Consider the following 26,787-nt stretch of genomic DNA (forward strand, 5'->3'; position numbering starts at 1 on the left):
TGGTATCGACGGCTTCCCCGGCCAACCTGGTGACACTGGCTCTCCAGGGTTTCCAGGACAACCAGGACGACCAGGCGACTCCTTCGGCGATGGTAACACGGAGAAACATGCACTATCTAGATGCCTGCACACACACACATGCAAACACACAAACAGGCACGCAGACACACACACACACACACATGCTTACAGGCAGACACACACACATGCATACAGGCACGCAAACATACACAGACACACAAGCACACACAAACACCTCTGATTTCCACAAGACACAAAACTAATACCGGCGAGATTAAGTCAAACCTTCTTCTGTTCCATTTTGTACCCCGCCCTCTTTTCTCTCTTCTGTTGTCTTTTCTTCCATCCCTACTCCTCTCCTGTCATCTCCTCCCTCCTCCTCTCTTCTCTCCTCTCTCCTCCTCTCTCCTCCCCTCTCTCCTCCTCTCTCCTCCTCTCCTGTCATCTCCTCCCTCCTCCTCTCTTCTCTCCTCTCTCCTCCTCTCTCCTCTCCTCTCTCCTCCTCTCTCCTCCTCTCTCCTCCTCTCCTGTCATCTCCTCCCTCCTCCTCTCTTCTCTCCTCTCTCCTCCTCTCTCCTCTCCTCTCTTCTCTCCTCTCTCCTCCTCTCTCCTCCTCTCCTGTCATCTCCTCCCTCCTCCTCTCTCCTCCTCTCCTGGCATCTCCTCCCTCTTCCTCTCTTCCCTACTCTCTCCTCCTCTCTCCTCTCCTCTCTCCTCCTCTCCTGTCATCTCCTCCCTCCTCCTCTCTCCTCCTCTCTCCTCCTCTCTCCTCCTCTCTCCTCCTCTCTCCTCTCCTCTCTTCTCCTCTCCTGTCATCTCCTCCCTCATCCTCTCTCCTCCTCTCCTGTCATCTCCTCCCTCTTCCTCTCTTCTCTCCTCTCTCCTCCTCTCTCCTCTCTCCTCCTCTCCTGTCATCTCCTCCCTCCGTCTCTCTCCTCCTCTCTCCTCTCTTCTCTCCTCTCTCCTCCTCTGTCCTCTCCTCTCTCCTCCTCTCCTGTCATCTCCTCCTCCCTCCTCCTCTCTCCTCCTCTCTCCTCTCCTCTCTTCTCCTCTCCTGTCATCTCCTCCCTCCTCCTCTCTTCTCTCCTCTCTCCTCCTCTCTCCTCCTCTCTCCTCTCCTCTCTCCTCCTCTCCTGTCATCTCCTCCCTCCTCCTCTCTCCTCCTCTCTCCTCTCCTCTCTCCTCTCCTCTCTCCTCCTCTCCTGTCATCTCCTCCCTCCTCCTCTCTTCTCTCCTCTCTCCTCCTCTCTCCTCTCCTCTCTCCTCCTCTCCTGTCATCTCCTCCCTCCTCCTCTCTTCTCTCCTCTCTCCTCCTCTCTCCTCTCCTCTCTCCTCCTCTCCTGTCATCTCCTCCCTCCTCCTCTCTTCTCTCCTCCTCTCTCTTCCATCTCCCAAGGTCGAGGAGGCAGCCCAGGGTTCCCTGGCACCTTAGGACCTAAGGGAGAGAGGGGTAACCCTGGCAGACAGAGCTACGGCCCTGAGGGCCTACCAGGAGGACCAGGATTACCAGGACCCCCCGGACCTCCCGGACAACCAGGCAGATCTGGTACGTTACGGCTTCCCAGCAATCAAGTCCAACCAGACTTTTGCAATTCTGCGATCACAAAATGTTTTGCAAAATCAACAATCCTCTTCCCATATTACTAAATGTTTTACATCCCTCCAAATACCTGTATCACTATCATTCATATCACTACCATTCATATCACTACCATTCATATCACTACCATTCATATCACTACCATTCATATCACTACCATTCATATCACTATCATTCATATCACTATCATTCATATCACTACCATTCATATCACTACCATTCATATCACTATCATTCATATCACTATCATTCATATCACTACCATTCATATCACTACCATTCATTGTCATCCACAAAAACCTGTCACTACCATTCATATCACTACCATTCATATCACTATCATTCATATCACTATCATTCATATCACTATCATTCATATCACTATCATTCATATCACTACCATTCATTATGTCATCCACAAATACCTGTATCACTATCATTCATATCACTATCATTCATATCACTATCATTCATATCACTATCATTCATATCACTATCATTCATATCACTATCATTCATATCACTACCATTCATTATGTCATCCACAAATACCTGTATCACTGTCATTCATTATGTCATCCACAAATAGCGGTATCACTACCATTCATTATGTCATCCACAAATACCTGTATCACTATCATTCATTATGTCATCCACAAATACCTGTATCACTGTCATTCATTATGTCATCCACAAATAGCGGTATCACTATCATTCATTATGTCATCCACAAATACCTGTATCACTGTCATTCATTATGTCATCCACAAATAGCGGTATCACTACCATTCATTATGTCATCCACAAATACCTGTATCACTGTCATTCATTATGTCATCCACAAATACCTGTATCACTACCATTCATTATGTCATCCACAAATAGCGGTATCACGACCATTCATTATGTCATCCACAAATACCTGTATCACTATCATTCATTATGTCATCCACAAATACCTGTATCACTACCATTCATTATGTCATCCACAAATAGCGGTATCACGACCATTCATTATGTTATCCACAAATACCTGTATCACTACCATTCATTATGTCATCCACAAATACCTGTATCACTGTCATTCATTATGTCATCCACAAATACCTGTATCACTACCATTCATTATGTCATCCACAAATACCTGTATCACTACCATTCATTATGTCATCCACAAATAGCGGTATCACGACCATTCATTATGTCATCCACAAATACCTGTATCACTACCATTCATTATGTCATCCACAAATACCTGTATCACTACCATTCATTATGTCATCCACAAATAGCGGTATCAGGGTTGTTTTGTTTTGATATTTTAACCTGCGTGTCGTGATCTCGTTTGATGTGGGTGGACAAAATTAATTTATGCATGATGGCGCACGCGCTCAGCCGGTTTGGGTTCCGTGTTTGGGCCAAACACTGTACATTAGCATTCCGAAAAGGTAGTGGGTCCGACCACCAGAGTGGGGATGTTGCTGTTACCATTGAAACATTCAATCCACCAAAACAAACAAACCCAAAATAAGACTAAATCAAGTTTTCCAAGCCGACTAAATGTACATGCATGGTTCTAATGTAAACTGACAGGCAGGACACTCTTTACTAACAGCTGTAAGTGTAGCTGATCGCTCAAATCCAAGATGCATTCTCACATTTCACCACTAGGTGTCTCCCTCCCCACCTGAACAGATAGATAGATATACAATACATAGAGTATGCACATAGTGTTAATGGTATATAGATATATATATTTATCTGATATAGTGGAGAGAGCTATCTATGGCTCTTTTTTTTAAAACATTGACCTTTATTTAACTAAGCAAGTCAGTTAAGAAAACATTCTTATTTTCAATTAACAGATTTTTACCTTCGGGGTTCGGAGATATCTATAGATATCTATTGCTCTGACATAGGGGAGAGAGATATCTATGGCTCTGACATAGGGGACAGAGATATATATGGCTCTGACATAGGGGACAGAGATATATATGGCTCTGACATAGGGGAGAGAGATATCTATTGCTCTGACATAGGGGAGAGAGATATCTATGGCTCTGACATAGGGGAGAGAGATATCTATGGCTCTGACATAGGGGAGAGAGATATCTATTGCTCTGACATAGGGGACAGAGATATATATGGCTCTGACATAGGGGAGAGAGATATCTATGGCTCTGACATAGGGGAGAGAGATATATATGGCTCTGACATAGGGGAGAGAGATATCTATGGCTCTGACATAGGGGACAGAGATATATATGGCTCTGACATAGGGGACATAGATATATATGGCTCTGACATAGGGGACAGAGATATATATGGCTCTGACATAGGGGACATATATATATATTGCTCTGACATAGGGGACATAGATATATATGGCTCTGACATAGTGGACAGAGATATATATGGCTCTGACATAAGGAACAGAGATATATTGTCATGTATTGTCATGTTGTGTCTTTCTGTCCTTTCCTTTCACCCTGTCTCCCTCTGCTGGTCGTATTAGGTTACCTTTTCTCCCCCGCTTTCCCCCAGCTGTTCCTTGTCTCCTCTTGACTACCTCGTCACCCCTTCTCCCACCTGTTCCCCTTTTCCCTCTGATTAGTCCCCTATATCTCTCTCTGTTTTTGTTCCTGTCCTTGTCGGATTCTTGTTTGTTGTGTTTCATGCCTGAGCCAGACTATCGTCATGTTTGCTGTAACCTTGTCCTGTCCTGTCGGAATCTGCCGGTCTATCTGAGCCTACCACAGTTTGGTTATTAAAGAAGCTCTGTTTAAGTTAGTTCGCTTTTGGGTCCTCATTCACTCACCGTAACAGAAGAATCCGACCAAGAATGGACCCAGCGACTTCGGATCCTCTCCACTCAGCCGTCGAGATCCAGGGAGCGATGCTAGGCAGACACGAGCAGGAATTGTCTGCTGCTCGACATGCCGTTGAGACCCTGGCCACCCAAGTCTCCAACCTCACAGAACAGGTTCACCATCTCCGCCTCGATCCACCGGCCACTTCCAGGGCTTTCGAATCTCCGGAGCCCAGAATCAATAACCCGCCGTGTTACTCTGGGGAGCCTACTGAATGCCGCTCGTTCCTCACCCAGTGTGATATTGTGTTTTCTCTCCAGCCCAACACTTACTCCAGGAGCACTGCTCGTGTCGCCTACGTCATATCTCTCCTTATTGGACGGGCTCGTGAGTGGGGCACGGCAATCTGGGAGGCAAGGGCTGAGTGTACTAACCAGTATCAGGACTTTAAGGAGGAGATGATACGGGTTTTTGATCGATCTGTTTTTGGGGAGGAGGCTTCCAGGGCCCTGTCTTCCCTATGTCAAGGTAATCGATCCATAACAGACTACTCTATTGAGTTTCGCACTCTTGCTGCCTCCAGTGGCTGGAACGAGCCGGCTTTGCTCGCTCGTTTTCTGGAGGGTCTCCGCGCAGAGGTAAAGGATGAGATTCTCTCCCGGGAGGTCCCTTCCAGCGTGGATTCCCTGATTGAACTCGCTATTCGCATTGAGCGACGGGTTGATCTTCGTCACCGAGCTCGTGGAAAGGAGCTCGCGTTCTCCGTTGCCCCCCTCTCCGCATCACTACCATCTTCCTCTGCCGGCTCGGGAGCTGAGCCTATGCAGCTGGGAGGTATCCGCATCTCGACTAAGGAGAGGGAACGGAGAATCACCAACCGCCTCTGTCTCTATTGCGGTTCTGCTGGTCATTTTGTCACTTCATGTCCAGTAAAAGCCAGAGCTCATCAGTAAGCGGAGGGCTACTGGTGAGCGCTACTACTCCTGTCTCTCCTTCAAGATCCTGCACTACCTTGTCGGTCCATCTACGCTGGACCGGTTCGTCAGCTTCCTGCAGTGCCTTAATAGACTCTGGGGCGGAGGGCTGTTTTATGGACGAGACCTGGGCTCGGGAACATGACATTCCTCTCAGACAGTTAAGGGAGTCCACGGCCTTGTTCGCCCTGGATGGTAGTCCTCTCCCCAGGATTCAGCGTGAGACGCTACCTTTAACCCTCACTGTTTCTGGTAATCATAGCGAAACCATTTCTTTTTTGATTTTTCGTTCACCTTTTACACCTGTTGTTTTGGGCCATCCCTGGCTAGTTTGTCATAATCCTTCCATTAATTGGTCTAGTAATTCTATCCTCTCCTGGAACGTCTCTTGTCATGTGAAATGTTTAATGTCTGCTATCCCTCCTGTTTCCTCTGTCTCTTCTTCACAGGAGGAGCCTGGTGATTTGACAGGGGTGCCGGAGGAATATCACGATCTGCGCACGGTGTTCAGTCGGTCCAGGGCCACCTCTCTTCCTCCACACCGGTCGTATGATTGTAGTATTGATCTCCTTCCGGGAACCACTCCCCCCCGGGGTAGACTATACTCTCTGTCGGCTCCCGAACGTAAGGCTCTCGAGGATTATTTGTCTGTAGCTCTTGACGCCGGTACCATAGTCCCCTCCTCCTCTCCCGCCGGAGCGGGGTTTTTTTTTTGTCAAGAAGAAGGACGGGTCTCTGCGCCCCTGCATAGATTATCGAGGGCTGAATGACATAACAGTTAAGAATCGTTATCCGCTTCCTCTTATGTCTTCAGCCTTCGAGATCCTGCAGGGAGCCAGGTTTTTCACTAAGTTGGACCTTCGTAACGCTTACCATCTCGTGCGCATCAGGGAGGGGGACGAGTGGAAGACGGCGTTTAACACTCCGTTAGGGCATTTTGAATACCGGGTTCTTCCTTTCGGCCTCGCTAACGCTCCAGCTGTCTTTCAGGCATTAGTCAATGATGTCCTGAGAGACATGCTGAACATCTTTGTTTTCGTTTACCTTGACGATATCCTGATTTTTTCACCGTCACTCCAGATTCATGTTCAGCACGTTCGACGTGTCCTCCAGCGCCTTTTAGAGAATTGTCTTTTTGTGAAGGCTGAGAAGTGCACTTTTCATGCCTCCTCCGTCACATTTCTCGGTTCTGTTATTTCCGCTGAAGGCATTAAGATGGATCCCGCTAAGGTCCAAGCTGTCATTGATTGGCCCGTCCCTAAGTCACGCGTCGAGCTGCAGCGCTTTCTCGGCTTCGCGAACTTCTATCGTCGTTTCATTCGTAATTTCGGTCAGGTGGCAGCTCCTCTCACAGCCCTTACTTCTGTCAAGACGTGCTTTAAGTGGTCCGTTTCCGCCCAGGGAGCTTTTGATCTCCTCAAGAATCGTTTTACATCCGCTCCTATCCTTGTTACACCTGACGTCTCTAGACAGTTCGTTGTCGAGGTTGACGCGTCAGAGGTGGGCGTGGGAGCCATTCTTTCTCAGCGCTCCCTCTCTGACGACAAGGTCCACCCATGCGCGTATTTTTCTCATCGCCTGTCGCCGTCGGAACGTAACTATGATGTGGGAAACCGCGAACTGCTCGCCATCCGGTTAGCCCTAGGCGAATGGCGACAGTGGTTGGAGGGGGCGACCGTTCCTTTTGTCGTTTGGACTGACCATAGGAACCTTGAGTACATCCGTTCTGCCAAACGACTTAATGCACGTCAGGCGCGTTGGGCGCTGTTTTTCGCTCGTTTCGAGTTCGTGATTTCTTATCGTCCGGGCTCTAAGAACACCAAGCCTGATGCTTTATCTCGTCTCTTCAGTTCTTCAGTAGCCTCCACTGACCCCGAGGGGATTCTCCCTGAGGGGCGTGTTGTCGGGTTGACTGTCTGGGGAATTGAGAGGCAGGTAAAGCAAGCGCTCACTCACACTCCGTCGCCGCGCGCTTGTCCTAGGAACCTTCTTTTCGTTCCCGTTCCTACTCGTCTGGCCGTTCTTCAGTGGGCTCACTCTGCCAAGTTAGCCGGCCACCCTGGCGTTCGGGGTACGCTTGCTTCCATTCGCCAGCGTTTTTGGTGGCCCACCCGGGAGCATGACACGCGTCGTTTCGTGGCTGCTTGTTCGGTCTGCGCGCAGACTAAGTCCGGTAACTCCCCTCCTGCCGGCCGTCTCAGGCCGCTTCCCATTCCCTCTCGACCGTGGTCTCACATCGCCTTAGATTTTGTCACCGGACTGCCTTCGTCAGCGGGGAAGACTGTTATTCTTACGGTTGTCGATAGGTTCTCTAAGGCGGCTCATTTCATTCCCCTTGCTAAGCTTCCTTCTGCTAAAGAGACGGCACAAATCATCATCGAGAATGTTTTCAGAATTCATGGCCTTCCGTCAGACGTCGTTTCGGACAGAGGTCCGCAATTCACGTCTCAATTTTGGAGGGAGTTTTGCCGTTTGATTGGGGCTTCCGTCAGTCTCTCTTCCGGCTTTCACCCCCAGTCTAACGGTCAAGCAGAACGGGCCAATCAGACTATTGGTCGCATCTTACGCAGTCTTTCTTTTCGCAACCCTGCGTCTTGGTCAGAACAGCTCCCCTGGGCAGAATACGCCCACAACTCGCTTCCTTCGTCTGCGACCGGGCTATCTCCTTTTCAGAGTAGCCTCGGGTACCAGCCTCCGCTGTTCTCATCTCAGTTCGCCGAGTCCAGCGTCCCCTCCGCTCAGGCTTTTGTCCAACGTTGCGAGCGCACCTGGAAGAGGGTCAGGTCTGCACTTTGCCGTTATAGGACGCAGACTGTGAGGGCTGCTAATAAGCGTAGAACTAAGAGTCCTAGATATTGTCGCGGTCAGAGAGTTTGGCTCTCCACTCAGAACCTTCCCCTTAAGACGGCTTCTCGCAAGTTGACCCCGCGGTTCATTGGTCCGTTCCGTATTTCTCGGGTCATTAATCCTGTCGCAGTTCGACTTCTTCTTCCGCGATACCTTCGTCGCGTCCACCCGGTCTTCCATGTCTCCTGTATTAAGCCCGTTCTTCGCGCCCCCGCTCGTCTTCCCCCCCCCCCCCCCCATCCTTGTCGAGGGCGCACCCATCTACAGGGTCCGCAGGATTTTGGACATGCGTCCTCGGGGCCGTGGTCACCAGTACCTCGTTGATTGGGAGGGGTACGGTCCTGAGGAGAGGAGTTGGGTTCCCTCTCGGGACGTGCTGGACCGTGCGCTGATCGAGGATTTCCTCCGTTGCCGCCAGGTTTCCTCCTCGAGTGCGCCAGGAGGCGCTCGGTGAGTGGGGGGGTACTGTCATGTATTGTCATGTTGTGTCTTTCTGTCCTTTCCTTTCACCCTGTCTCCCTCTGCTGGTCGTATTAGGTTACCTTTTCTCCCCCGCTTTCCCCCAGCTGTTCCTTGTCTCCTCTTGACTACCTCGTCACCCCTTCTCCCACCTGTTCCCCTTTTCCCTCTGATTAGTCCCCTATATCTCTCTCTGTTTTTGTTCCTGTCCTTGTCGGATTCTTGTTTGTTGTGTTTCATGCCTGAGCCAGACTATCGTCATGTTTGCTGTAACCTTGTCCTGTCCTGTCGGAATCTGCCGGTCTATCTGAGCCTACCACAGTTTGGTTATTAAAGAAGCTCTGTTTAAGTTAGTTCGCTTTTGGGTCCTCATTCACTCACCGTAACATATATATGGCTCTGACATAGGGGACATAGATATATATGGCTCTGACATAGGGGACATAGATATATATGGCTCTGACATAGGGGACAGAGATATATATGGCTCTGACATAAGGGACATATATATATGGCTCTGACATAGGGGACATAGATATATATGGCTCTGACATAGGGGACATAGATATATATGGCTCTGACATAGGGGACAGAGATATATATGGCTCTGACATAGGGGACATAGATATATATGGCTCTGACATAGGGGACAGAGATATATATGGCTCTGACATAGGGGACATAGATATATATGGCTCTGACATAGGGGACAGAGATATATATGGCTCTGACATAGGGGACATAGATATATATTGCTCTGACATAGTGGACAGAGATATATATGGCTCTGACATAGGGAACAGAGATATATATGGCTCTTACATAGGGGACATAGATATATATGGCTCTGACATAGGGAACAGAGATATATATGGCTCTGACATAGGGGACATAGATATATATGGCTCTGACATAGGGGACAAAGATATATATGGCTCTGACATAGGGGACATAGATATATATGGCTCTGACATAGGGGACAGAGATATATATGGCTCTGACATAAGGGACATAGATATATATGGCTCTGACATAGGGGACATAGATATATATGGCTCTGACATAGTGGACAGAGATATATATGGCTCTGACATAGGGGACATAGATATATATTGCTCTGACATATTGGACAGAGATATATATGGCTCTGACATAGGGAACAGAGATATATATGGCTCTGACATAGGGGACATAGATATATATGGCTCTGACATAGGGGACAGAGATATATATGGCTCTGACATAGGGGACATAGATATATATGGCTCTGACATAGAGGACATAGATATATATGGCTCTGACATTCTGCATACCTCTGGTCCTTCGTTTGGACACTGTGTTAACTAACCTCCAGATGAGCTTCAATCCCATACAACTCTCCCTCCGTGGCCTACAACTGCTCTTAAATGCAAGTAAAACTAAATGCATGCTCTTCAACCGATCGCTGCCCGCACCTGGACGGTTCTGACTTAGAATATGTGGACAACTACAAATACCTAGGTGTCTGGTTAGACTGTAAACTCTCTTTCCAGACTCACATTAAACATCTCCAATCCAAAATTAAACCTAGAATCGGCTTCCTATTTCGCAACAAAGCATCCTTCACTCATGCTGCCAAACATACCCTTGTAAAACTGACCATCCTCGACTTCGGCGATGTCATTTACAAAATAGCCTCCAACACTCTACTCAACAAATTGGATGCAGTCTATCACGGTGCCAACCGTTTTGTCACCAAAGCCCCATATACTACCCACAACTGCGACCTGTATGATCTTGTTGGCTGGACCTCGCTTCATAATCGTCGCAAAACCTACTGGCTCCAGGTCATCTACAAGTCTCTGCTAGGTAAAGCCCTGCCTTATCTCAGCTCACTAGTCACCATAGCAGCACCCACTCGTAGCACATGCTCCAGCAGGTATATCTCACTGGTTACCCCCAAAGCCAATTCTTCCTTTGGCCACCTCTCCTTCCAGTTCTCTGCTGCCAATGACTGGAACGAACTGCAAAAATCTCTGAAGCTGGAGACTCTTACCTCCCTCACTAGCTTTAAGCACCAGCTGTCAGAGCAGCTCACAGATCACTGCACCTGTACATAGCTCATCTGTAAATAGCCCAATCTACCTTATCCCCATACTGTATTTATTTATTTATCTTGCTCCTTTGCACCCCAGTATCTCTACTTGCACATTCATCTTCTGCACATCCTACCATTCCAGTGTTTAATTGCTATATTGTAATTACTTCGCCACCATGGCCTATGTATTGCCTTACATCTCTTATCCTACCTCATGTGCACATACTGTATATAGATTTTTCTACTGTATTATTGACGGTATGTTTGCTTATTCCATGTGTAACTCTGTGTTGTTGTATGTGTCAAACTGCTTTGCTTCATCTTGGCCAGGTCGCAGTTGCAAATGAGAACTTGTTCTCAACTGGCCTACCTGGTTAAATAAACGTGACATAAATAAAATAAATGAAATAAAATTATCACTGGGGATGGGGGGGGGGGGACTTACATTTTTTCCCTCCCAGTTTTATCATTGGAATGTGATACAAAACAAGGCAACCGTGGGCTTTAGGACCATGTGGACGATTCTGAGCGGTCGGCTGTTTGGAGTGTTTATCCGACTGAATACATTTTTTTTTTATATAATAATAATTATGACCCCCCCCCCCCACACTTATAAACCAAAGTTGCACCTCTGGTTTTGTCCAAAAGATTGACCAACCCATCATATTTACATATGAGCTTACTAACAGACCAAATAAACAGAGTTTCTATGTGAGAGGTCAAGTTTGTGTGTGTGTGTGTTTCAGTCAACATCCAGCCCGGCAGGTTTGACAATCTACCAGGAGCGCCAGGACGACCAGGAGGCCAGGGACCACCTGGAGCCAGCGGATACAAAGGACCCAAAGGTAAGACTTCCTATTGGACACACACACACACTGTCCATATCAACTACACACACACACACACACACACACACACACACACACACACACACACACACCAGAATAGCTTCCGTCCCTCTCCTCGCCCCTACCTGGGCTCGAACCAGGGACCCTCTATACACATCAACAGCAGCCACCCCCGAAGCATCGTAACCCACCGTGCCACAAAAGCAAGGGGAAGAACTATTTTAAGGTCTCAGAGCAAGTGAAGTCACCGATTGAAACGCTATTAGCGCGCACCACCGCTAATTAGCCATTTCACATTGGTTACACACACCCCCCTTTTGACCTCCTCCTTTTCTGCAGCAACCAGTGATCTGGGTCAACAGCATCAATGTAAAAGTATAGCTTTCGTCCATCCCCTCACCCATACCCGGGCTCAAACCAGGGACCCTCTGCACACACAGACAACTGACACCCACAAAGCATCGTTACCCATCACGCCACAAAAGCCACAGCCCTTGCAGAGCAAGGGGAACAACTACTTTAAGGTCTCAGAGCAAGTGACCTCACCGATTGAAACGCTATTAGCGCGCACCACCGCTAACTAGCTAGCCATTTCACATCGGTTACACACACACACACACACACACACACACACACACACACACACACACTGTCCATATCCACCACACCCACACACACACAAATCAAATCCAATTTATTTATATAGCCCTTCTTACATCAGCTGTCACAAAGTGCTATACAGAAACCCAGCCTAAAACAACAAACAGCAAGCAATGCAGGTGTAGAAGCACGGTGGCTAGGAAAAACTCCCTAGAAAGGCCAAAACCTAGGAAGAAACCTAGAGAGGAACCAGGCTATGTGGGGTGGCCAGTCCTCTTCTGGCTGTGCCGGGTGGAGATTATAACAGAACATGGCCAAGATGTTCAAATGTTCATAGATGACAATCATAGATAATCATCACAGTCGTTGTCGATGGTGCAGCAAGTCAGCACCTCAGGAGTAAATGTCAGTTGGCTGTTCATAGCCGATCATTAAGAGTATCTCTACCGCTCCTGCTGTCTCTAGAGAGTTGAAAACAGCAGATCTGGGACAGGTAGCACGTCCGGTGAACAGGTCAGGGTTCCATAGCCGCAGGCAGAACAGTTGAAACTGGAGCAGCAGCACAGCCAGGTGGACTGGGGACAGCAAGGAGTCATCATGCCAGGTAGTCCTGAGGCAGGGGCTTAGGGCTCAGGTCTTCCGAGAGAGAGAAAGAGAGAGAGAGAGAGAGAGAGAGAGAATTAGAGAGAGCATACTTAAATTCACACAGGACACCGGATAAGACAGGAGAAGTACTCCAGATATAACAGACTGACCCTAGCCCGCCGACACATAAACTACTGCAGCATAAATACTAGAGGCTGAGACAGGGGGGGTCAGGAGACACTGTGGCCCCATCCGATGATACCCCCGGACAGGGCCAAACAGGCAGGATATAACCCCACCCACTTTGCCAAAGCACAGCCCCCACACCACTAGAGGGATATCTTCAACCACCAACTTACCATCCTGAGACAAGGCCGAGTATAGCCAACAAAGATCTCCGCCACAGCACAACCCAAGGGGGGGCGCCAACCCAGACAGGAAGATCACGTCAGTGACTCAATCCACTCAAGTGACGCACCCCTCCTAGGGACGGCATGGAAGAGCACCAGTAAGCCAGTGACTCAGCTCCTGTAATAGGGTTAGAGGTAGAGAATCCCAGTGGAGAGAGGGGAACAGCAAGGGCGGTTCGTTGCTCCAGAGCCTTTCCGTTCACCTTCACACTCCTGGGCCAGACTACACTCAATCATATGACCGACTGAAGAGACGAGTCTTCAGTAAAGACTTAAAGGTTGAGACCGAGTCTGCATCTCTCACATGGGTAGGCAGACCATTCCATAAAAATGGAGCTCTATAGGAGAAAGCCCTGCCTCCAGCTGTTTGCTTAGAAATTCTAGGGACAATAAGAAGGCCTGCGTCTTGTGACCGTAGCGTACGTGTAGGTATATATACAGGGCATTCAGAAAGTATATACGGTGAACTATATACGGCAGGACCTAATCGGAAAGATAAGTAGGAGCAAGCCCATGTAATGCTTTATAGGTTAGCAGTAAAACCTTGAAATCAGCCCTTGCCTTGACAGTGTAGGGAGTCTAGCACTGAAGTAATATGATCCAATTTTGGGGTTCTAGTCAGGATTCTAATAGCCGTATTTAGCACTAACTGAAGTTTATTTAGTTCTTTATCCGGGTAGCTGGAAAGTAGAGCATTGCAGTAGTCTAACCTAGAAGTAACACACACACACACACTCACAATCATGCACACACACACAGAAAGGCGCATGCACGCAAACACACACGCAAACTCACATACACACAGTACGTGCTCAGACATCTGTACAGCCATTTTACACTATAACTCTCAAACCCAATTCCTTTCCACACCTCTTAGGTGTATTGTGTTTTCATAAAGTTACAAATCAAATTGCCCGACGTCAGGACAATAAAGCTTTTCTACATCTCGATCCTAAACTCCTTACCTCCATCTTCCTCTGTGGTCCAGGGGAACTGGGTGACTGTAACTGCCTGGGAGGAGGCACCACGGGTGGGGTGGGGGCCCCGGGGGCTCCTGGGTCTGATGGAAGACCTGGTGCCTTCGGCAGGAAGGGCGAAAGTGGAGACCCAGGCATACCCGGTTTCGGAGGACAACCAGGAACACCTGTAAGTTTCCAGTGACCAAAATGTTCTCCAAATAAGTAAAATACTGCTAATAATGACATTTACTCTAAAAAAAATGAAGCAGTTGTCAACTCTCTTTCCTCTGTTCAATGTTTACAATTCTCAAACTATGATAGTGTACATTCATGAGTTTACAAATCTGAGGTATACTGACAAACTGTGTGATGATAACACCTCTTCTTCTCCCCTCAGGGCCGTGTGGGCGAGAGGGGTTTCTTCGGGCGTAAAGGAGAAAAGGGTGCCTCCTTCTACCCCTCGTTCAGCGGAGGGATCCAGGGTGAACAGGGGGCCCAGGGCCTTCGAGGGCCCCCTGGAAACATGGGCCGACCCGGGAGAGACGGACTTCCTGGGTCCCCCGGACAGCCTGGGCCTCCTGTGAGTCACACACACACACACACACACACACACACATTTTTATGTCTGTGTCCAGTATAAAATAAGTTAGAGGTAGTTTGGTGAGCCAATGCTGCTAGCAGGTAACCATAGACTTCCAGTCATTGGGCTAATGCTAATTACCAATTGTGTTAGCGCTTGTTAACAACTTCCTTCAAACTGCACACAGAGACATAACGATGGTTTCTGCGTGTTCATCTGACTCTGGGGAAGTAGATAAAAGGTCTCATTGTCAAAATCCCCAAGTATCCCTTTTAACAGACATGATCCTCTCCTCAGGCTGATGTTGATGGCTATGGAACCATTGGAGAGAGAGGATTCCCAGGGTTCTCAGGCGCCAAAGGTCGCGCCGGTGAACCTGGAGAGAACGGGATTGGCTACCAGGGTTCCATCGGACCCCGTGGGTTTCCAGGCGACTCGGGCTTTGCGGGGTTACCAGGGCAACCTGGTTTACCTGGCCCTCCAGGTATGTGCCACTACAGACACCCAATGAGGGAGAGAGGGAGAGAGGGAAAGGGGGATAATTAGTCAGTTGTACAGCTGAATGCATTCAAGTGAAATGTGCCTTCCGCACATACAGTACCTCCTATTCTCTCCACAGGAGAACTATATAGTCCATACAAACTGTCTAACAGATCGACTTCTGAGAATCACTCTTACTTCCCATTGTGTGAACAACACAACGTATTTCTGTACCACAGACAACCATAAACTACAGGTACAAAGAAAAGCAGCATAATTGGAACATACAGAACAATAAGGAGGCATTCTCGCAGCTTGCTACATCTACACGGTTCTCCTCCCAACATTCATTCCCTTTCAGGCAGTTGGTGGGTTTATTAATGGGCGTCATTAATGTGCTTATCCTTCCTCTAGCTAGCTGCTTAATCGATTCACACAGATCAACAGTAATTCATTTACTGTGATTATGCTACTGCTGTCCTGTGATTCTTCAATCTCAGAGGAGAGAGAAACTGATATTTTTTGGGAAAAAGGAATACAAGTTGGATGTTAATGTAATGATAATTTAGACCAAGTGTTCAGGAGACTGACAATACCTGATGACAATGACAGGAGTCCTGCTGAAACATTAGGATGTCCTAATATGGAGTTCTGCTGAAACATTGGGATGTCCTAATATGGAGTCCTGCTGTAACATTAGGATGTCCTAATATGGAGTCCTGCTGTAACATTAGGATGTCCTAATATGGAGTCCTGCTGAAACATTAAGATGTCCTAATATGCAATCCTGCTGAAACCATAAGATGTCCTAATATGGAGTCCTGCTGAAGAATTAGGATTGCCTAATATGGAGTCCTGCTGAAGAATTAGGATGGCCTAATATGGAGTCCTGCTGAAGAATTAGGATTGCCTAATATGGAGTCCTGCTGAAACATTAAGATGTCCTAATATGGAGTCCTGCTGAAGAGTTAGGATTGCCTAATATGGAGTCCTGCTGAAGAATTAGGATGGCCTAATATGGAGTCCTGCTGAAGAATTAGGATGGCCTAATATGGAGTCCTGCTGAAGAATTAGGATGGCCTAATATGGAGTCCTGCTGAAGAATTAGGATGGCCTAATATGGAGTCCTGCTGAAGAATTAGGATTGCCTAATATGGAGTCCTGCTGAAACATTAAGATGTCCTAATATGGAGTCCTGCTGAAGAGTTAGGATTGCCTAATATGGAGTCCTGCTGAAACATTAAGATGTCCTAATATGGAGTCCTGCTGAAGAGTTAGGATTGCCTAATATGGAGTCCTGCTGAAACATTAAGATGTCCTAATATGGAGTCCTGCTGAAGAGTTAGGATTGCCTAATATGGAGTCCTGCTGAAACATTAAGATGTCCTAATATGGAGTCCTGCTGAAGAGTTAGGATCGCCTAATATGGAGTCCTGCTGAAACATTAAGATGTCCTAATATGGAGTCCTGCTGAAGAGTTAGGATTGCCTAATATGGAGTAATAAAGAAACACCATTGGACTCAAATTTGACTAGCTAGCTGACTCTTCTCTGAGACTGAACGACACAAAACCCAACAGCTTTTTGCCACTCATATGAATGAACGTGTGTGTGACTGTTGCTTACGTTTTCTGACACAATAAAGCTAATGCTAAAAGTTATTTTGAATACAACATGTTATTCTCTTTTGAAAAGAGAGAGACAAAAAGAGTGCAATGCAAGTTTAATGCAATGTAGTTTAATTAAGTTACTATAAACAGTAGCTTCATCATTTTGATAATATCACTTTCTCCCTCTATTTCTCTCCTCTTCCCGGAAAACAATCAACTTGGCCCAACATCTCAGAATGATTTTTATTTTGCTTATACCTTAACTGAATGAGCTGAATCTCTAACCTCTGATTTGCTGATTGTTTGATTTCATTATTTTATTTGGCTTATGCATTGATTGGCTTGACTATATGCAAATGACCTGAATGACCTTGATTGGCTTGCCCTCTACCGTCCTGTCCTCCCAGTATCGCTCCCCGTCTCTCTTACTTTCTTTCTATCTTTCTTTATTTCTCTCTCTCTTTCTTTCTTCCCCCTCTTCTTCTCTGTATTTTCATCCCTCCATCTCTCTGATCCTGTGCATGTTTGTCTGACCAGGTGACAGCTGTGGGCAGGAGGGGGTTAATGATGCAGAGGGAGGTGAGAAGCTAAAGAGAACTGCCCTGGACAGAGAAACCCGAGCCCTAGATAAAGTATTTTAGGACAACTCTGTTTGAGATTCAGTTTCAATGGCAGCCATTTTGCCACCGGGAGTTCCAAGACAATATGATTCCATTCTCAGATGGAATGTCATTGTCATGGAACGTTCTGGTGTCAAAATGGATGACAGACAGTTGGCCACGGTACTGTGTACTGTACCTGTGGCTCAGGAGATACTAGATAATCCAGTGGCCACTGTTTGAATGAAACATCCCAACTGCTCATTTGAACCTTGTCATGGCACAGAAAGGACGTGTCCACCGTTTGTTCATAATGTCACAGATGGAAGCTCCTTGTTGCACCACATGATTGGGATTCCATTGGGCTTGACTCAGTTGATGATTGACACTTGATGATGGACATGTTGACCAGTGTTGAGTTCCCAGTAGCTCTTGTCCAGGGTGGCTAGCAACAGAGCTACGTTCCGAGCTACATCTCTCTTACTCTCCTACTGGTTAGGAGCTTAATGTTCCCATGGTTAGGAGCTTAATGTTCCCATGGTTAGGAGCTTAATGTTCACATGGTTAGGAGCTTAATGTTCACATGGTTAGGAGCTTAATGTTCACATGGTTAGGAGCTTAATGTTCCCATGGTTAGGAGCGTAATGTTCCCATGGTTAGGAGCTTAATGTTCACATGGTTAGGAGCTTAATGTTCACATGGTTAGGAGCTTAATGTTCCCATGGTTAGGAGCTTAATGTTCCCATGGTTAGGAGCTTAATGTTCCCATGGTTAGGAGCTTAATGTTCACATGGTTAGGAGCTTAATGTTCACATGGTTAGGAGCTTAATGTTCCCATGGTTAGGAGCTTAATGTTCCCATGGTTAGGAGCTTAATGTTCCCATGGTTAGGAGCTTAATGTTCCCATGGTTAGGAGCTTAATGTTCCCATGGTTAGGAGCTTAATGTTCCCATGGTTAGGAGCTTAATGTTCCCATGGTTAGGAGCTTAATGTTCACATGGTTAGGAGCTTAATGTTCCCATGGTTAGGAGCTTAATGTTCCCATGGTTAGGAGCTTAATGTTCACATGGTTAGGAGCTTAATGTTCACATGGTTAGGAGCTTAATGTTCCCATGGTTAGGAGCTTAATGTTCCCATGGTTAGGAGCTTAATGTTCCCATGGTTAGGAGCTTAATGTTCCCATGGTTAGGAGCTTAATGTTCCCATGGTTAGGAGCTTAATGTTCCCATGGTTAGGAGCTTAATGTTCCCATGGTTAGGAGCTTAATGTTCACATGGTTAGGAGCTTAATGTTCCCATGGTTAGGAGCTTAATGTTCCCATGGTTAGGAGCTTAATGTTCACATGGTTAGGAGCTTAATGTTCACATGGTTAGGAGCTTAATGTTCCCATGGTTAGGAGCTTAATGTTCCCATGGTTAGGAGCTTAATGTTCCCATGGTTAGGAGCTTAATGTTCCCATGGTTAGGAGCTTAATGTTCACATGGTTAGGAGCTTAATGTTCCCATGGTTAGGAGCTTAATGTTCACATGGTTAGGAGCTTAATGTTCCCATGGTTAGGAGCTTAATGTTCCCATGGTTAGGAGCTTAATGTTCCCATGGTTAGGAGCTTAATGTTCACATGGTTAGGAGCTTAATGTTCCAATGGTTAGGAGCTTAACGTTCACATGGTTAGGAGCTTAATGTTCCCATGGTTAGGAGCTTAATGTTCACATGGTTAGGAGCGTAATGTTCCCATGGTTAGGAGCTTAATGTTCCCATGGTTAGGAGCGTAATGTTCCCATGGTTAGGAGCTTAATGTTCCCATGGTTAGGAGCTTAATGTTCCCATGGTTAGGAGCTTAATGTTCACATGGTTAGGAGCTTAATGTTCACATGGTTAGGAGCGTAATGTTCCCATGGTTAGGAGCTTAATGTTCACATGGTTAGGAGCTTAATGTTCCCATGGTTAGGAGCTTAATGTTCCCATGGTTAGGAGCGTAATGTTCCCATGGTTAGGAGCGTAATGTTCACATGGTTAGGAGCTTAATGTTCACATGGTTAGGAGCTTAATGTTCACATGGTTAGGAGCTTAATGTTCACATGGTTAGGAGCTTAATGTTCACATGGTTAGGAGCTTAATGTTCACATGGTTAGGAGCTTAATGTTCCCATGGTTAGGAGCTTAATGTTCCCATGGTTAGGAGCTTAATGTTCCCATGGTTAGGAGCTTAATGTTCACATGGTTAGGAGCTTAATGTTCCCATGGTTAGGAGCTTTCAGTGGCAGTTAGCAGTGCACTACTTTACTCCTTCTGCTCCAATCAGAGTTGCTGGCGCATGCATTAAGCTTTGCCTCTGCTAAGTGCTTAACCAAGTTGGAGGGGGGACTACGATGGCGGGTAGCCAATCAGACCTTAGTAATACCAAGTTGGAGGGGGGACTACGATGGCGGCTAGCCAATCAGACCTTAATAATACCAAGTTGGAGGGGGGACTACGATGGCGGCTAGCCAATCAGACCTTAATAATACCAAGTTGGAGGGGGGACTACGATGGCGGCTAGCCAATCAGACCTTAATACCAAGTTGGAGGGGGGACTACGATGGCGGCTAGCCAATCAGACCTTAATAATACCAAGTTGGAGGGGGGACTACGATGGCGGCTAGCCAATCAGACCTTAATAATACCAAGTTGGAGGGGGGACTACGATGGCGGATAGCCAATCAGACCTTAATAATACCAAGTTGGAGGGGGGACTACGATGGCGGGTAGCCAATCAGATCTTAATAATACCAAGTTGGAGGGGGGACTACGATGGCGGCTAGCCAATCAGACCTTAATAATACCAAGTTGGAGGGGGGACTACGATGGCGGCTAGCCAATCAGACCTTAATAATACCAAGTTGGAGGGGGGACTACGATGGCGGCTAGCCAATCAGACCTTAATAATACCAAGTTGGAGGGGGGACTATGATGGCGGCTAGCCAATCAGACCTTAATAATACCAAGTTGGAGGGGGGACTACGATGGCGGCTAGCCAATCAGACCTTAATAATACCAAGTTGGAGGGGGGACTACGATGGCGGCTAGCCAATCAGACCTTAATAATACCAAAGAAAAGAGATTCAGTTACTTACTAAATGTGAATCACTTTTAACAGGCCATGACTATTAGCATTGGTTTAATCAATGACTTACTACTTTTAAATCAACACACTGACATTATATCCTCACCATAATCTAACAGAATCATTATCACATCAATGCAAATCCATAAACAAACATGAAGTCTTAACGAATAACAGTAATGTGTTACAGTGATGACCAATATGGATGTATAAGCTAGACTGTACTATAATCTTCCGGTGGTATTGTACCAGTTTTACTGAGACATAGAGGGCTTTACTCCAGTGTGTGTGTGTTAACCGTGATCTGACTGACTGTTACTAGGGCTGACGCTACCATGTCGTCTACCTGGTGAGGATGGAATCCCAGGCCTCCCCGGAATACCTGGAAGACTAGGTAACAAACATACTTCATCACCATGGCAACACTTCCTGTTTTGTCATTTGACAATGATTTTTTACACAGAGGTTGGAAATGTGTGTGTGTGTGTGTGTGTGTGTGTGTGTGTGTGTGTGTGTGTGTGTGTGTGTGTGTGTGTGTGTGTGTGTGTGTGTGTGTGTGCGTGTGTAGGTCCCAAGGGCGAGCCAGGTTTCCCAGGTGGTCCCGGTCGGCCCGGTTTTGACGGAGGGAAGGGAGAGAGAGGAGACCCAGGTTACGGGGGCCAGCCTGGGCCACAAGGTAAAAACACAGCTGTTGTTGCCCCTCCTACCTTATTCACCACTCTTTTCCTTTCCAACATGACCATCTACTAACCATCTACTGATCATTTACTGATCATCTATTGACCATCTACTGACCCTCTACTGACCATCTACTAACCATCTACTGACCCTCTACTGACCATCTACTAGCCATCTACTGATCATTTACTGATCACCTGCTGACCATCTACTGACCCTCTACTAACCATCTACTGACCCGCTACTGACCCTCTACTGACCCTCTACTGACCATCTTCTGACCCTCTACTGACCATCTACTAACCCTACTAACCATCTACTGACCCTGTACTGACCATCATCTGACCATCAACTGACCATCCACTGACCACTGATATCTATGGTCCATTGTTGATATTTATAGTATATGACTTCTGGTTAGACTGGCTTTTGTAATTGCTGCCAATTACTGACAATAAATATTTGCTGAATTAAACTGACTGAACTTTCCTATGACTTCCACTTAGTCTTTTGATTTCTGCCAACAACGAATGGCCTGTAGTGTCTGCTACATGGCATAAATAATAGTGAAAGTAAAGATGTATGGAATTGAACCAACTCTATCCTCATCCTCCCTCCCTCCCAGGTTTCCCTGGCCCCAGAGGAGATGCGGGTGGCCCAGGTATCCCAGGCGAGGGTCGTCCAGGGGCACCAGGGAAGAACGGGCTCCCGGGGCGGCCAGGGGGGAAGGGCCGGCCGGGGGAGGTGCTGGGGTCCTCAACAGGGCTCCCTGGAACACCTGGGTTCCCAGGAGGACCAGGAGACAAGGGAGAGCCAGGAGCATCAGGACTTCCCGGAGGATCAGGTGGGTCTCAGCATGATAACTACCTAATCATCTAATGAATATCCCTTCAGGAACCAATACAATATCTATGTAACCAGCCATCTATCTATCTGTCTGTATCATGTTTGAAGGTAAGACCCAGATGCAGACAACGTCGAGTTAACCACCGTTTAATAATCCAACAGGGTAATAGACAGGTCGAGGGCAGGCAGGGGTCAGTAAACCAGAGGTGGGGCAACGGTTACCTGACGGCAGGCAGGCTCAGGGTCAGTCAGAGTGGTCAGGCAGGCCCAGGGTCAGTCAGAGTGGTCAGGCAGGCCCAGGGTCAGTCAGAGTGGTCAGGCAGGCAGGCTCAGGGTCAGTCAGAGTGGTCAGGCAGGCAGGCCCAGGGTCAGTCAGAGTGGTCAGGCAGGCAGGCTCAGGGTCAGTCAGAGTGGTCAGGCAGGCAGGCTCAGGGTCAGTCAGAGTGGTCAGGCAGGCAGGCTCAGGGTCAGTCAGAGTGGTCAGGCAGGCAGGCTCAGGGTCAGTCAGAGTGGTCAGGCAGGCAGGCTCAGGGTCAGTCAAAGTGGTCAGGCAGGCAGGCTCAGGGTCAGTCAGAGTGGTCAGGCAGGCAGGCTCAGGGTCAGTCAGAGTGGTCAGGCAGGCAGGCTCAGGGTCAGTCAGAGTGGTCAGGCAGGCAGGCTCAGGGTCAGTCAAAGTGGTCAGGCAGGCAGGCTCAGGGTCAGTCAGAGTGGTCAGGCAGGCAGGCTCAGGGTCAGTCAGAGTGGTCAGGCAGGCAGGCTCAGGGTCAGTCAGAGTGGTCAGGCAGGCAGGCTCAGGGTCAGTCAGAGTGGTCAGGCAGGCAGGCTCAGGGTCAGTCAGAGTGGTCAGGCAGGCAGGCTCAGGGTCAGTCAGAGTGGTCAGGCAGGCAGGCTCAGGGTCAGTCAGAGTGGTCAGGCAGGCAGGCTCAGGGTCAGTCAGAGTGGTCAGGCAGGCAGGCTCAGGGTCAGTCAGAGTGGTCAGGCAGGCAGGCTCAGGGTCAGTCAGAGTGGTCAGGCAGGCAGGCTCAGGGTCAGTCAGAGTGGTCAGGCAGGCAGGCTCAGGGTCAGTCAGAGTGGTCATGCAGGCAGGCTCAGGGTCAGGCAGAGTGGTCAGGCAGGCTCAGGGTCAGGGTCAGTCAGAGTGGTCAGGCAGGCAGGCTCAGGGTCAGTCAGAGTGGTCAGGCAGGCAGGCTCAGGGTCAGTCAGAGTGGTCAGGCAGGCAGGCTCAGGGTCAGGCAGAGTGGTCAGGCAGGCTCAGGGTCAGAGTCAGTCAGAGTGGTCAGGCAGGCAGGCTCAGGGTCAGTCAGAGTGGTCAGGCAGGCAGGCTCAGAGTCAGTCAGAGTGGTCAGGCAGGCAGGCTCAGGGTCAGTCAGAGTGGTCAGGCAGGCGGGCTCAGAGTCAGGACAGGCAAGGGTCAAAACCAGGAGGGCTCAGGGTCAGTCAGAGTGGTCAGGCAGGCGGGCTCAGAGTCAGGACAGGCAAGGGTCAAAACCAGGAGGGCTCAGGGTCAGTCAGAGTGGTCAGGCAGGCGGGCTCAGAGTCAGGACAGGCAAGGGTCAAAACCAGGAGGGCTCAGAGTCAGGACAGGCAAGGGTCAAAACCAGGAGGGCTCAGGGTCAGTCAGAGTGGTCAGGCAGGCGGGCTCAGAGTCAGGACAGGCAAGGGTCAAAACCAGGAGGGCTCAGAGTCAGGACAGGCAAGGGTCAAAACCAGGAGGGCTCAGGGTCAGTCAGAGTGGTCAGGCAGGCGGGCTCAGAGTCAGGACAGGCAAGGGTCAAAACCAGGAGGGCTCAGGGTCAGTCAGAGTGGTCAGGCAGGCGGGCTCAGAGTCAGGACAGGCAAGGGTCAAAACCAGGAGGGCTCAGAGTCAGGACAGGCAAGGGTCAAAACCAGGAGGGCTCAGGGTCAGTCAGAGTGGTCAGGCAGGTGGGCTCAGAGTCAGGACAGGCAAAGGTCAAAACCAGGAGGGCTCAGAGTCAGGACAGGCAAGGGTCAAAACCAGGAGGGCTCAGGGTCAGTCAGAGGGGTCAGGCAGGCGGGCTCAGAGTCAGGACAGGCAAGGGTCAAAACCAGGAGGGCTCAGGGTCAGGACAGGCAAGGGTCAAAACCAGGAGGGCTCAGGGTCAGGACAGGTAAGGGTCAAAACCAGGAGGGCTCAGAGTCAGGACAGGCAAGGGTCAAAACCAGGAGGGCTTAGAGTCAGGACAGGCAAGGGTCAAAACCAGGAGGGCTCAGAGTCAGGACAGGCAAGGGTCAAAACCAGGAGGGCTCAGAGTCAGGACAGGCAAGGGTCAAAACCAGGAGGGCTCAGAGTCAGGACAGGCAAGGGTCTAAACCAGGAGGGCTTAGAGTCAGGACAGGCAAGGGTCAAAACCAGGAGGGCTCAGAGTCAGGACAGGCAAGGGTCAAAACCAGGAGGGCTCAGGGTCAGTCAGAGTGGTCAGGCAGGCGGGCTCAGAGTCAGGACAGGCAAGGGTCAAAACCAGGAGGGCTCAGAGTCAGGACAGGCAAGGGTCAAAACCAGGAGGGCTCAGGGTCAGTCAGAGTGGTCAGGCAGGCGGGCTCAGAGTCAGGACAGGCAAGGGTCAAAACCAGGAGGGCTCAGGGTCAGTCAGAGTGGTCAGGCAGGCGGGCTCAGAGTCAGGACAGGCAAGGGTCAAAACCAGGAGGGCTCAGAGTCAGGACAGGCAAGGGTCAAAACCAGGAGGGCTCAGGGTCAGTCAGAGTGGTCAGGCAGGTGGGCTCAGAGTCAGGACAGGCAAGGGTCAAAACCAGGAGGGCTCAGAGTCAGGACAGGCAAGGGTCAAAACCAGGAGGGCTCAGGGTCAGTCAGAGTGGTCAGGCAGGCGGGCTCAGAGTCAGGACAGGCAAGGGTCAAAACCAGGAGGGCTCAGGGTCAGGACAGGCAAGGGTCAAAACCAGGAGGGCTCAGGGTCAGGACAGGTAAGGGTCAAAACCAGGAGGGCTCAGAGTCAGGACAGGCAAGGGTCAAAACCAGGAGGGCTTAGAGTCAGGACAGGCAAGGGTCAAAACCAGGAGGGCTCAGAGTCAGGACAGGCAAGGGTCAAAACCAGGAGGGCTCAGAGTCAGGACAGGCAAGGGTCAAAACCAGGAGGGCTCAGAGTCAGGACAGGCAAGGGTCTAAACCAGGAGGGCTTAGAGTCAGGACAGGCAAGGGTCAAAACCAGGAGGGCTCAGAGTCAGGACAGGCAAGGGTCAAAACCAGGAGGGCTCAGAGTCAGGACAGGCAAGGGTCAAAACCAGGAGGGTGAGAAAAAGAGAGACTGGGGAAAAGCAGGAGCTGAGACAAAAAAACATTGGTTGACTTGAACAAACAAGAGGAAGTGCCACAGACAGACTGAAAACACAGGTATAAATACCCAGGGGATAACGGGGAAGATGGACGACAGCTGGAGGGGGGTGGAGACAAGCACAAGGACAGGTGAAACAGATCAGGGTGTGGCAGTTAGTCTGTCTGTCTGTCTCTCTATGAAAACGCTTTAAACTGCCTACAACTTCAAAGCCTTCATAAAGCCTTTAAAATTCCCGCATAGATGCTTCACATATTATTTAGTGGGGATGTTTTTATGTGGCTCTGTCTATCTGTACTGTATGTTCCTGTGGGCCCTGCTGTATCTTACCTTGTGTCCCGTATTATCACAGGTTTTGATGGTCGGTCGGGCATTCCCGGAGCTAAGGGTGAGCGCGGTACGGATGGCTACCCCGGAACTCTAGGTCTTCCCGGACTTCCTGGAGACAGAGGCAATGGATTTCCCGGTCCTGCTGGACCAGCCGGAAGCAAAGGATTTCCCGGATCTCCAGGTGAGAGTCGGAACTCAGAACGCTGACTAATTGAAACCCAGTAGGAATTTTGTCCAGAATGTTTGGGAATGTTGTCATTAATTCATTGAATCCATTTATTCCAGCTCCCAGATATCTTCTACTTGTTGTTTTTCCTTTTAGCCCACAGAGAAAACACACAATATTTCCTCCTTTTAGCTCACAGAGAGAGCACACAGACTCCCTCCTACTTTTAGCCCACAGAGAGAACACACAGAGATTCTCTCCTCCTTTTAGCTCACAGAGAGAGCACACAGACTCCCTCCTACTTTTAGCCCACAGAGAGAACACACAGAGATTCTCACCTCCTTTTAGCCCACAGAAGGAACACAGACTCTCTCCTCTTTTTAGCCCACAGAGAGAACACACAGAGACTCTCTCCTCCTTTTAGCCCACAGAGAGAACACAGACTCTCTCCTCTTTTTAGCCCACAGAGAGAACACACAGATACTCTCTCCTCCTTTTAGCCCACAGAGAGAACACACAGATACTCTTTCCTCCTTCATGCCTTTATAGATATGTTCTCTCTATTTCCTGACCTTCAGTTTGTTTGCCTGTAAATCTGGTTGCCTGTTTGTGAACTCCATCACCAAAAGCATCTCCTCACCCTCTTTCTCTCTTCACCATCATCTCCATCCATCCTATCATCCTTCCATCCCTCTCTTTTTGGTGTTGGGTCTCTCCCTAGGCTGTCAAGGTGAGCTACTCCCTTCCATTCATCCCTCCATACCAGTCCACTTCTCCATCTCAGAACAACCCCACTCCCCCCCCCCTCCCCCCTCTGCCCATCTCACCACCTCTCAGTGCTCCTTTGGAATGTCACATTTTAGAACAACCTGCGTCTAGAACTCCCGACGGATCAAAAC

General features: G+C 48.6%; 1 protein-coding gene across 2 annotated transcripts in view; it reads left to right on the top strand.

Annotated features, from left to right (window-relative positions):
• Nucleotides 1-26,787, top strand: part of LOC110532911 (collagen alpha-6(IV) chain) — a 223,316-nt gene that overhangs the window by 165,150 nt on the left and 31,379 nt on the right. Inside the window, exons 18-28 of one of the 2 annotated variants that reach the window (XM_036987302.1) lie at nt 1-92; nt 1,418-1,567; nt 11,535-11,633; nt 14,220-14,377; nt 14,588-14,770; nt 15,068-15,254; nt 17,397-17,438; nt 20,883-20,954; nt 21,129-21,236; nt 21,864-22,082; nt 25,745-25,903. The exon at nt 1-92 is cut by the window's left edge and continues 16 nt beyond it. In XM_036987302.1, the coding sequence (XP_036843197.1) occupies nt 1-92; nt 1,418-1,567; nt 11,535-11,633; nt 14,220-14,377; nt 14,588-14,770; nt 15,068-15,254; nt 17,397-17,438; nt 20,883-20,954; nt 21,129-21,236; nt 21,864-22,082; nt 25,745-25,903 (1,469 nt within the window). The remainder of the gene's footprint in view (nt 93-1,417; nt 1,568-11,534; nt 11,634-14,219; nt 14,378-14,587; nt 14,771-15,067; nt 15,255-17,396; nt 17,439-20,882; nt 20,955-21,128; nt 21,237-21,863; nt 22,083-25,744; nt 25,904-26,787) is intronic. The other variant, XM_036987303.1, reaches the window with a different exon arrangement.

This window comes from Oncorhynchus mykiss, chromosome 9, assembly GCF_013265735.2.
Source record: "Oncorhynchus mykiss isolate Arlee chromosome 9, USDA_OmykA_1.1, whole genome shotgun sequence".
Lineage (NCBI taxonomy): Eukaryota > Metazoa > Chordata > Actinopteri > Salmoniformes > Salmonidae > Oncorhynchus > Oncorhynchus mykiss.